Source organism: Dreissena polymorpha, chromosome 3 (assembly GCF_020536995.1).
Source record: "Dreissena polymorpha isolate Duluth1 chromosome 3, UMN_Dpol_1.0, whole genome shotgun sequence".
Lineage (NCBI taxonomy): Eukaryota > Metazoa > Mollusca > Bivalvia > Myida > Dreissenidae > Dreissena > Dreissena polymorpha.
In genome coordinates, this window is record NC_068357.1 from 17,190,431 (window position 1) to 17,203,447 (window position 13,017).

The following is a 13,017-nucleotide window of genomic DNA, read 5'->3' on the forward strand; positions in this document are numbered from 1 at the left end:
AACTTAAAATAGCATGCTGCTTAAAGAAATTTACATTAAATCCATGTCATAAATATTGCCATTTAATACGTATAATCAACTACAAAGTATCTACATAAGAAAGATACAAGATTCAATAGTTTCATCTTACTTATGAATGCCTGCCTAAATGGCTCAAAATGAGTTGTTCCCAAAGTATTACAAACACATTTTGACTTTGACAAATAGCATATATCATATATGTATACATTGGTAAAGGGTGAACAAGACTTCAAAACTACCAAATATCCACTTACTGTGGTCGCCAGTTATCATAAAATTGCAGTCAGCGTCATGGCAGACGGCAGTAACTGCTGTGCCGGTCCGTCTGGTAACCGCGGTTACCTCCCGCAACACGTGCCCCTCGGTGTTCCAGAAACGTATGTACGAGTCCTGATGCACTGTGACTATGATGGGGTCGTACGTATCCACGATGTACTTGGCAGCATTTTCCCGCTCACGGATGACGTCTGGATCCTGTTGGTCTACACTCTTCTCGTCGTCTTTCTTTTCCTCTTCTTCTTTTGAATTGGTGCTAGATTCATCTAAAGTAACAACAATTGTATTAATATTTATATCAATTAAGCAATGATCCTCGTTCTGGGAAAAATGGACTAAATGCATTTGCGTAAATTGTGCAACGAGAAAACTGGGCTTAATTCATGTGCGTAAAGTGTCGTCCCAGATTAGCCTGTGCAGTCCACACAGGCTAATCAGGGTTGACACTTTCCGCCTTAACTTAATTTTCGGAAAGGAGGGACTTCCTTGAAATTAAAAATACCATTAAAGCGGAAAGTGTTGTCCCTGATTAGCCTGTGCGGACTGCACAGGCTAATCTGGGACAACACTTTACGCACATGTATTATTCCCAGTTTTATCAGAACAAGACACAAATGCATTTGCATAAATTGTTTCTTCTGAACAAAAAATTCCTGAGAAGCGGAAAGTTTCAACACTAATCTGGCATGAGACTTAACACACATGAATTAATCCCCTTTTTTCCAGCATTTTTACCCTCACAGATGACGCCTGGATTGTGTTTGTTTACACTCTTCTGGTCATCTTTCTTTTTCTGTTCCTTGGAGTTGTCTTTTGATACACAAGATTGTCTATCAAATAACATTTATGTGATTATTTACCATAAATATTATTGGCTTTTGTAGAAAAAAAAGTATATTACAACTATAAACTTGCTTCATGTTGATAGGATTATTTGAGACTAGCTCTTGGAATACCGGACTTAAAGCATGTGCGTAAAGTATCGTCCCAGATTAGAGTGTGTAGTCAGTTTTTTCCTCCTAAACTGGATTTTCCTTAAGAAGACATTCTTTAAATGAAACAAGAGCACCGCATAACGGGTGCCATGCTCGGCTGCTGGTGCAGTTTTGAATAGATGAAAGTTTGTCAGATTTTTTTGATTTTTTTTTAGAGGTCACAGTTACCTTGACCTTTGACCTTGTGACTCAAAAATGGGTGTGGCATGTAGAACTCATCAAGGTGCAGCTACATATGAAGTTTCAAAGTGGTAGGTTGAAGCATTTTAATTTTAGAGCCAATGTTCAAAACCTTGACAAAATGTTAAGGTTTTAGCACGACGCTGACAGCGGACACGACGACAGACACGACGAGCTGGCTATGACAATACCTCTGTTTTTCTCCGTAAACAGCCGAGCTAAAAATTCCAGGATAGAGGAAAGTGATGTCCCTGATAAGCCTGTGTAATCTGGGACAACACTTTATGCTTTTATGGTGTTTTATTAATTTAAACAAAGTATTTTCTAAAAGAAAATCCAGTCTAGGCAGAAGTGTTGTCACTGAGTAGCCTGTGAAAATTGCACAACACTTTAGGCACAAGCATTTAGTCCCATTTTTCCAGAATGACATTCATATTGCTTTGTGCAAGAGGTTCTTACCTTCATCATCATCTGAGTCCTTCTGTTCGTCCTTCTGTTCATCCGTTGCCTTTGACTCAGGAGGCTGCTTCTCCTGAAAACATTTCAGGACAACATTATTGTGTGGATTCACAATGAAACAACAAATAAAGACAAAATATACAATACCTCAACTTCCGTTTTATTTAAAAGAATCAATATATTTTTGTGTTACTCCAAGACAATTTCAATTAGGCCTAAAAACAAATGTGTTTGTTACATGCTTCATGACTGACAAATTTGTCAGATATTCTTCTTTAATTCATGTTTTCTTATAACTTAAAGTAATTTTGTTGGTTTCTAAGGTCTTCATAGAAACACAGGAGGAAGTCGTGTCAGAAATCACCATTTGCAGATAACAAAACCTCTTTTCAGTAAAAATTTAGTTCAATAACAAGGTCAAAATTATATCAGGTGACCTGAGTGTGCTTATGATGTGTTAAGTTTCCATCCATGCAAGTATTAAAGCTTTGCAGGAACCAAGATTGATTTAACCAATTTAAGCCTAGTGGACTCCCCAATCCTTCTAAATTGGATCAATTTATTTCCAAAATTAGGGATGTCTAGTATATTTATTTCTTTATTTAGAATATTTCTTACAAAAATTCCTTTAAGCAAACAGCGGCGTCTCATCTGGGTCTACGATGTTTGCCAAGGCCTTTTTTCTAGACGCTAGGCATAAATGGGTTAACAAGATACCTGGCTAGACGCTAGGCATAAATGGGTTAACAAGATACCTGGCAATTTGGGTCAACCAAGAATCTGGAAATACTGAATGTTTAAACATAGGTCTATGTGAAGGTAAAAGTGAGGTACGGGTGATGTGGATGTCTTGATAGTGTTCATAGAGGTCTATGTGAAGGTAAAAGTGAGGTACGGGTGATGTGGATGTCTGGATAGTGTTCATAGATAACATCCATGTAAGTATCAAAGCTTTATAGCATGCAGTATTTTGGGTTTACAAAATATTTCTCAATTAGTTCATAAGTAGGTAAATGTCAATATCAAAATGATGTCAGATGATGTGGGTGTGTTGAGATGTCAGATGATGTGGGTGTGTTGATGTCAGATGATGTGGGTGTATTGATGTCAGATGATGTGGGTGTGTTGAGATGTCAGATGATGTGGGTGTGTTGATGTCAGATGATGTGGGTGTGTTGAGATGTCAGATGATGTGGGTGTGTTGATGTCAGATGATGTGGTAGTGTTGAGATGTCAGATGATGTGGGTGTGTTGATGTCAGATGATGTGGTAGTGTTGAGATGTCAGATGATGTGGGTGTGTTGATGTCAGATGATGTGGGTGTGTTGAGATGTCAGATGATGTGGGTGTGCTGATGTCAGATGATGTGGGTGTGTTGAGAAGTTCAATGATGACATCCATACATGTATCAAAACTTTGTAGCAAACAGTATTGATTCTATCCAAATCGTGTCATTTAGGTTTAAACTTATATGGATGGGCGGAAGAACGAAGAACAGGACAACCACTATAAGCCTCTCACTGCATTTTTAGACGAAAAATGAAAAAAAAATCATTTTAATTGTTTATTTTGTCATAAATAAAAGAAAACAATTGTGGCATATGATCTAGGTCAGTAAAGGGACTAATTTGTGTAGACACTCAGTTAGCTCAGTCTAGAGGGCTCTTGCTATGATAACTACGGTTCCCTGCTTTGATTACCATTCGAGCAGCTAAATTTTTTCCTTACAAGACGAGAGGTCACAGAATCAAGTCCCACACAGGGCGCAAAATGTTCTCTTCAAAAACTGTATTGTTAGCAACTTTCTACCTTGTACTGTTAGTCTTGTGTTTTCACCCCACGAGAAGAAGGGTCCAGAATTTCAATCTGAGAAAGGATACGCAATTTTCTAACCGTGTAATATTACCAACTTCCTACCTTGTCTTGTGAGTCCGTTGTTTCAGCGTCACTCCTTTGGGTTGTGGCCCCTTGTTCTGTCTCACCCTCAGCTGGGACCTTGGCACTCCCATGGAAGGAAGGCTCTTTCCTGCACACAGACCAGGGGGCATTTTACTTTTGTTCTGGGAAACCTGGGCTTAATGCATGTGCTTAAAGTATCGTCCCAGACGAGCCTTTCATTCTGCACAGGCTAATTAGGGACGATACTTTCCGCTTGATTGGATTTTTGTGTGAAAAAAAGTATCTTCTAATAACAAATCCAGACAAACTGCACTGGCTTATCTGGGACAGTACCTATAGCACATGCATTAAGCCCAGTTTTCCCAGAACATGGCAATTTTTTTCCCCTCAAATATTGTAGTTGAATCTTATCCTTATCTCCTTAGCTTTTAAAATATCTCTTTTCTTAAGTATTCTTGAGCATTTTCTTAATGTTTACATTACATTCTAAGCAGTGTTTGCTGTTTTGAACAAGCGCAGAAAAGAAATACAAGAAGAGGAGAACAAAAAAGAAGACAATACAATTGAAAACTATCATTCAAAAAAAGAAAGAGACAATAAAAGAAAAGAACAATAACAGAAAAAAAGAAAGGAAAAAGACGAAAATGTTAGGAACGAAAAACAAAGATGACAAAAAGACAACAATGAAAAACAAGAGGGCCATGATGGCCCTGAATTGCTCACCTGACTATTCAAATACAATCCCAACCAAGATTTCATCAAGATAAACATTCTGACCAAATTTCATAAAGATTGGATGAAAACTGCGACCTCTATTGTCTACACAAGGTTTTTCTATTATTTGACCTAGTATTTGACCTAGTGACCTAGTTTTTGACCCCAGATGACCCAAATACAATCCCAACCCAGATTTTATCAATATAAACATTCTGACTAAATTTCATAAAGATTGGATAAAAACTGTGACCTCTACTGTCTACACAAACAAATTGTTAACGGACGCACGCACATACGGACGCGGACATCACACCATCACATAAGCTCACCATGTTACTTCGTGACAGGTGAGCTAAAAAGATAGGAAAAAACAACAACAAAAGAACATGAAAATAAAAAAAAAGATGAACACAATAAAAAAATAAAAAAAGGAAACACAAAATCAAAAGAACAAGGCAAAAAACGAAGGCGCCATACTGGATAAATGCTGGGTCAAGTCGTCTGGTTTTGTGTACCAAGATCTGAATGTTGTGTACACGTTTCTCTCTGTTGGTCGTTCGACTCTGTCCACGTGATGCCGGGGGTTGGTCACCATCGGGAAGGTGAAACCTGGAAGTAAACGACACACATGCACATAAAGTAGAGCTGCAGTCGGGAAAAACTGGACCTTATTCATGTGCATATAATGATAAGCCTGTGTGGACTTTCCGCCTTTATGGTATTTTCATTTAAAGGTCTCTTCTTAGCTCAAATTGAATTTAGGTGGAAAGTGTCATCCTGGATTAGCCTTGGCATATTGCACAGGCTAATCTGAGGCGACATTAAACACACAGGCATGAAACCCCAATTTCCTACAGCGAGGCTGATATCAATCTTTACACAGAGGAAAAAGGCTTTAAATCCTTATGCATGTAATTCAAAGGTTTGGCGCATCTTATATTGAAAAGTTTACCAAATTCAATAACTTCATACACACCCTTGGTATCTCTATTTTTTTGCCTCAGTGGAGTTTCATAAAGGGTATATCAATTGAGAGACATACAATATACCTTTCTGACACGTTTCAAAACAGTACAAACATGTTAATTATTTAGTGGTAGAAAAAAATCAATCAGAAAACTAATTTAACCTCTGTAAATAAGGCTAATCCTATGATATATAAGAAAGCAGTTCTTCTCTACAAAATTATGTTAAACTAAACCTTACTTCAGAATCTGTGGATAAAATTTTGTTTTCTTTAATCTGTAATCTATGAATTAATTTTCTAATATGTTATATTAGACACCTCTGCAAGTTTTGAAGATATGCCCCTGCCAAAACTTCAAATATGAAAATAACAAAGGGTGATAACTCTAAAAAAATGGAAGCAAACCTGGTGGTTTTGTTCATGCACCCCTATGACAACTATTTACTTTTTAAGTTTCAAGGGTATATCTCTAATAGTTTTCAATATATTCTTTAAAGAAATTAAGAAACAATCAGACAGCTTAACTGGGAGGGATAAAAAATCCACAATCACTGCATGTTTTAATAATCTCAAATCAATTTTTTTTTTTAATCTGAGCCTCTGGAAAAAAGGGTTTAATGCATGTGCATAGGTTAATCAGGGACCACACTTAATTTCTGTATAAACTAGAGTTTTGTTGAAAGAGTTTTCCTTGAAACAAAAAATACCATAAATGCGCAAGTGTCTTCCATTATTAGCATGTGACCCTGTTTTCCTACAGCGAGGCTTATATATTACAATGAGCAACTTACACTTTATCAACACATGACTTGTCAATATCCCAAGCTATGATATTTCCATTTGTGCAGCCCGTGAGAAGTGTGTCGGGCCCGAAAGGAACAACGCAGGAGATCTCGTGGGACATCAGCATGTACTCCTGGGAACAGAAACAACACAACAAAATCAGCATCATTCTGGAAAGACCAAAATGAGTCGCGTTCTGAGAAAACTTGGCATAATGCATGTGCGTAAAGTGTTGTCCCAGATTAGCCTATGCAGTCTGCACAGGCTAATCAGGGACAACACTTTCCGCTTTTAGGACTTATTTCGTTAAAATGTAGTCTCTTCTAAGCAAAAATCAAATTTAGGCGGAAAGTGTTGTCCCTGATTAGCCTGTGTGGATTGCACAGGCTAATCTGGTACAACACTTTACCCACATGCATTATGCCCAGTTTTCTCAGAATGCATCTCAAATTATTAGCAAGTGACAAACATCTATACAATGATGTTAAGTTAGAGTTTTCTAAAAAAATGTGTAATACCTATACATTAATGCGTGAGCGTAAAGTGTCATCCCAGATTAGCCTATGCAGCTTGCACACGCTAATCAGGGACAACACTTTCAGCTTTTATGGATTTTTTTGTTTATAGGATACCCCTTATTTAGACTGCATATGAGGTAGAATTTAAACATTCCTTATACATAAATTTTAGCTTAACCATTACAAGCTCAGAAGCAAAATGAAATTGGTCCTATGTAACAAGCACAACACCAAATACTTTAGCCTGCGAGTGACTTTCAGTCTGAGCAGGTTTTATGCTGTTTGCTGCTCATCAGTATTAAAGCGTTGGAAATGAAGCCTTAAAAACTTGAATTAGGTATTAAGGTATTACATTTAATTTAATTTTCTGAGAGACAATAAATCAAAAAGCTTATCTCAGCAGTAAAGGGTTAAAGAAAACCTATATCCGCTTAGCATAAAAGCATACAGTGCTTTTTTCAACATTTTGGGAATGTGTTTGGGGCCCTTTCGTTGGTGATAAATCACATCATTTTGACATGAATTGCGAAATTAGGGTGTTTGTTTTTCTAACAAATACTTTAATATTTATTATAAAATTGTTTTATGTATCATATTACTAAGTTTCAACTTATTGAGCTAGAAAGAGAGATTAAATAGATTTTGCATATTATTTATTAAGAACAAACAAGAATATCACTGAAACTGATGGATGCTCCCCTATGATGCGATTTGTCAATTTATGTGTTAATAACCACCTAAAATAATCTATTTTTAGCCTCTGTGACCTTGAGCTTGACCCCAGTGACCTCAAACCTCATCAAAAGGTAGAGATCCATGCAAGGTACCTACATGCCAAATATGAAAGAGATCGGTAAAGTATTGAAGGTGCTATGAGAAACGGTAAGGAAGGAAGTACGGAAGGAACTTCAAACTGGCAACTATATGCTCCCCGAAAATTTTCGGGGAGAATAAAAATAATTGGAAATTTTAGTCTGTCATTTGGTGTAGTATTTTTTTACATGGGCTTTGGGGCTGAATTTTGGCAACAAATTAAAAGAAACAACAACAGTTTACAACCCACCTTTTTGAACAAGTTTGACATCTGATGACTTGACATGGTTGGCTGCCTGCTCACACCTTCATCCTCGACATGGTTACTGGGGTCCTTATTGGACCCTTTTGAAACCTTTGTGTCCCCTTGAATGTCTGGAAGAGGGCTCTGTCTGAAGGGGTCATACGGGGCGGGGTTGGAAGCACTCAGGGCGGGAGTTTGCGTGTAGTAGTAGATGTCGTTGAATTCTCTAATCACTGGCAAGTCGTAATTTTCGTTCGTGTCCTTCAAAAAGAGAGATAGAAAATTAGAGTAGAAGTGCACGTTTTATTTGAGGCAATATTAAACAAATATTGTCCTTGAAGACATCATAACTGTGCCCAACAGGATATAGGGCACTTAGGACTTCGATTCATTGATAAAACCTGTATATGATGTTTTTGAGAGAATATGAATATAACCCTCTAAAAGTAGGGATGGAGCATATGATATCCCAATCTGCACCACTATTAAAATAAAACAAAGATTAAAAAACAAAGATAAGCTTTAAACCATGAGCCAATTGTCTATTACACACAATCATGTGTAATGCACATCTAAGTTTTGGAGTGACAAAATGTGAAAAACCAATATATGTCATTCAACATATCAGCCGGGATCTGTGAAAACTGGCTTTAATGCATATGCATAAAGTGTTGTCCCAGATTAGTCTGTGCAATTCACTTTACACCTGAACTGGATTTTTGCCGCAAAGAGACCTCCTTTAAATGAAAAATACATAAATTGCTTAAAGTATTGTCTCTGATTAGCCTGTGCATATGGCACAGGCTAATCTAGGACAACACATTAAGCACATGGATTGAGCCTGGTTTTCCCAGAGCAAGCTTATACATGCTCAGGTAATATGAGTCGCATTCTGAGAAAACTGGGCATAATGCATGTGCGTAAAGTGTCGTCCCAGATTAGCCTGTGCAGTCCACTTCATTTAAACAAAAAAACTCATAAAAGTTGAAAGTGTTGTCCCAGTGCGGACTGCACAGGCTAATCTGGGACGGCACTTTACGCACATGAATTATGCCCAGTTTTCTCCGAACACAACTAATAAAGAACTCATTCTTCACCATGAGTACACCACACTTACCAGGAACACTTTGAGTTTATTATTCCAGCCGGATGCTATGAGTATTCTGTCGTCCTCCAGTTTGGCGTACACCAGTCCAGTGATGCTAAGATCCTCATCGGAGGCTCTCCCACTCTTCTCCTTTATACACTGGCCAGAGCCGAAATCCCAGATTTTTATGGAACCTTTGTCAATGGGATAAGATTGTGTATTAATATCAGCCTTGCACTTGTTAAACGAGGCTTAATGCCTGTGTGTAAAGTGTCATCCCAGATTAGCCTTTGCAGTCTGCACAGGCAAATCAGGGACTATACTTGACGATTTTAATGAATGTTTTCTTTGAAAGGTGTCCCTCTGAGCAAAAATCAAGATAAGATGGAAAGGTTGTCTCTGGTTAGCCTGTTCTGACTGCACAGGCTAACAATTTGGGACGACACTTTAAGCATATGCATTAAGCCCAGTATTCCCTGAACGTGCCTCATATTATAGTTTACACAAAGTTTTCAATATTCCCTTTTCTTACACAAACAGCATGCAAGCCAGGGAATGCCATAAAAGTAGCAGTTGATTTTGCAAATGAATAAAACAAACAAGATTAAATAGAGGATATTTGTTGGATTCGGTGGATTATCGATTTTAATTCACGGGTGATAATAGAAAATAATATTTTCATGAGTGGTGCAGCCACGAGTGAAAATAAATGTTTTCTATGATCACGAGTGAATTAAAATCGATATTCTAAGGAATCCAACAAATTTTCTCTTCATTTTATGCTTTTTTTTTCACCGTTTATATACATTGTTAAAGAGTTTAAGTAAAGATTTTGCTGGGATAATGAGGTCATTTCGTCAAAAATGACGTCATTTCACAGTAAACAGTGAACATTATAGATAATTTTCACTGTTAATTTTCACTGTTTGAAACAGTGAAATTATCAGTTTTAATTCACTGATATTTCTCTATAAACCACCGGAAAGCATAAAATAAATAAAGGTTGCAAGGTGAAGATCATGTTCAGTACTGGTGACTTTGACCTTTTTGTACTCTTCTTCTGTAACACTCAAATATATTAATGGATCTTGGTTTTACAATAACATCAAAAGCAAGTTTCGTATCAATACAGCAGTGATTACAATTTCCTTCAAATGTGTGCAGCAATAAGCCTGTTTTATACCAGTTCAGCAGTAAGTTTTTTGTTTTTTTTACATAAGTGGAGCAAAAATCCCAGATTGTTACATCGTGAATGTAAAAAAATGCACCTCTTTCTCTCGTAACTTCATTTATGTCTGTTTCTATAGGATCACCTGTGTAAAATATATTCGTCTTGCAGTATCTGAGATAATGTTTTAAGTGATCATGCTATTTGAAATTTTATGACCCACCAGTATATGACCATATTTCTCTCCCTGTGGGAAAACTGGGATTTATGCATTTGTGTAAAGTGTCATCACAGATACGACTGTGCAGTCTGCACAAGCTTATCAGGGACAACACTGAGTCGTTATGGAATTATTCATATAAAGAAAGTATCATCTGAACAAAAATAGAGTTTATGTGGTAGATGTCATCCTTGATTAGCCTGTGCAGACTGCACTGGGACGACACTTAAAGCAAATGCATTGAGCCTACTTTACCCAGAACAAGGCTATTACCGGTAAACAAAGAATTGCCAATTTTCAATATGTAGCTCACCATCGAACGCCCCGCTAGCCAGCCTATAGCCAGATGAGTCAAGGGTTAGAGCCGTGATCTCCACGCTATTCTTGTGGGCCTCCACGATCGTGTACACAAGTTTCCCGCTCTCCATCTCCCACACTTTCAAGACAGACTCCGTGCAGACGGTCACCACTTGACCAAGATCCCGGTTGTACACAAGCTGTTAGATAACATCAACAATAGGTCAGAGGTTGTATACAAGCTGTTGATAGCATTAACAGTAGGTCAGAAAGCATGAACAATAGGTCAGAGGTTGTACACGAGATGTTAGATAGCATGAACAATTGGTCAGAGGGCTGTACACATGCTGTAGGCCAGATAGCATCAACAATTGGTCAGATAGCATCAGTAGGTCAGAGGTTGTACACAAGCTGATAGAATAGCAAGCACCATAGGAACGAGGGTTGTACACAAGCTGTCAGATATCATAAACAATAGGTCAGAGAACATTAACAATAGGTCAGAGAACATGAATAATAGGTCAAAGAGGATGAATAATAGGTCAGATAGCATAAACAATAGGTCAGAGAGCATGAAAAATAGGTCAGAAAGCATGAACAATAGGTCAGAGAGCATGAACAATGGGAAGCATGAAAAATAGGTCAGATTGCATGAACCATAAGTTATATAGCATGAACAATAGGTCAGAAAGTTGTACATGAGCTGTTAGAAAGCACAAACAATAGGTCAGAGGTTGTACATGAATTGTTAGATAGCATGAACATTAGGTTAAATAGCATGACCAATTGGTCAGATAGCATGAATAATAGGTGAGAGGCAGTTGTTTGCATAAAAAGGAATAAATAGTTCAGACAGTTTTATGCATAAATAGGTCATTAACAATTGTGTGCATAAAATGTTTGGGAGAATTGCACAGGTGGTTAACACATAAAAAGGTACCTATTGTACAAGAGCTGTTTGATGGCATCAACAATGCATAAGAGCTGTTAGATAGCATGAACCATAGGTCAGGTTCAGGTGTGTGAGTAAATAGGTCAGAGATAATGATGTGCATAAAAGTGCAAGACAATTGTACGCAAGCTTTTAGAAAGCATGAACAATAGATCCCAATCGAACACAAGCTGTTAGATAGCAAGAACTATGGGTCAGATGCTGCAACAAGCTGTAAAATAGCATGAATAATAGGTCAGCAGTTGTAAACAAGCTGTTAGATAGCATGAACAATTAGGTAAGAGGCAGCTGTGTTCAAAAACGGATATAAGAAAATGGTGTGCATAAAGAGGTCAGAGGTAGCTGTGTGCAAGAAGTCATGACAAGTGTGTAAATAAAAAGGTCAGAGACAAAATTGTGTGCACATATAGGTAAGAGACAATTATGTGCATAAATAGGTCAGGGACAATTGCGCGCACAAATAGGTCAAAGACAATCATGTGAACATATAGGTCAGAGACGACATTGTGCATAAAAAGGTCATAGACAATTGTGTGCATAAAGATGTCAGAAACAATTGTCTGCACAAATAGGTCAAAGACAATTGTGTGCATAAAAAGGTAAGAGACAATTGTGTAAACAAATGTAGGAAAAAAATGAGTGCATTTTAGGTTATAGTTGGAATAACTTCAGTGGACAGGTTTAATAATGACAAGATCATTTGTGTAGTGCAAAAACAGAAAATATGAAAAGCAACATTGTAAGTCATGGATTCCAGAACTAAATAGGTCAGAGACCAACCATGTTAGAAAATGATTCTAAGCAACCAGGAGGTATTGAGTTCAATGCCAACTGTGACAGCGGTCTTAAGAACTTTTCGAAGACACCAAGTACTGGATCTACCCCAGACACTGACTTGAGTGAGTTTCTAACAGCTTTTTATGCAATCCAGCTTAATAAATAGGTTTAAACTGAACTATAATGAGCCCCACCTGACTCAGAGGTCGATCATGGGTCTGTGGGACCTGCATGGTGTCCTGGACAGCCCGGGTGAGGGGCCAGGAGTCGATGACGCTGGAGCCCGTCAGAAGTCGCTCACTCTTGTTGTCAAACAGCATGGAGTAGATACGCTTCTCTCCGGGCCTCTCCTCATTGTCTGTGAATACCTGTGGGAAAGCTGTACATTTATAAACCAGTTTTCTTGCTAATATTAACCCATTTATGCCTAGTGGACTCTCCCATCCTTCTTAATTGGTTCAATTTATTCCCCAAATTAGGGATGTCTAGTATATTTCTTACAGAAATTCCTTTAAGCAAACAGCGCAGACCCTGATGAGACGCCGCATCGTACGGTGTCTCATCTGGGTCTACGCTGTTTGCCAAGGCCTTTATTCTAGACGCTAGGCATAAATAGGTTAAAACATGGTTACATTTGGTTAAAT

At 37.8% G+C, this 13,017-nt stretch overlaps 1 protein-coding gene across 12 annotated transcripts in view; it reads right to left on the bottom strand.

The window, feature by feature from the left end:
* Nucleotides 1-13,017, bottom strand: part of LOC127873113 (WD repeat-containing protein 64-like) — a 61,124-nt gene that overhangs the window by 25,425 nt on the left and 22,682 nt on the right. For all 12 annotated transcript variants that reach the window (XR_008045979.1, XR_008045978.1, XM_052416753.1 and 9 more), the window contains 9 exons: nucleotides 12,568-12,741; nucleotides 10,661-10,844; nucleotides 8,990-9,153; nucleotides 7,879-8,133; nucleotides 6,306-6,430; nucleotides 5,025-5,156; nucleotides 3,849-3,957; nucleotides 1,932-2,004; nucleotides 276-563 (listed from right to left, as the gene is read on the bottom strand). Coding sequence is in view for 10 of the 12 variants with exons in the window: in XM_052416753.1 (XP_052272713.1) it covers nucleotides 276-563; nucleotides 1,932-2,004; nucleotides 3,849-3,957; nucleotides 5,025-5,156; nucleotides 6,306-6,430; nucleotides 7,879-8,133; nucleotides 8,990-9,153; nucleotides 10,661-10,844; nucleotides 12,568-12,741 (1,504 nt within the window). In the remaining 2 variants the exon portion in view is untranslated. The remainder of the gene's footprint in view (nucleotides 1-275; nucleotides 564-1,931; nucleotides 2,005-3,848; nucleotides 3,958-5,024; nucleotides 5,157-6,305; nucleotides 6,431-7,878; nucleotides 8,134-8,989; nucleotides 9,154-10,660; nucleotides 10,845-12,567; nucleotides 12,742-13,017) is intronic.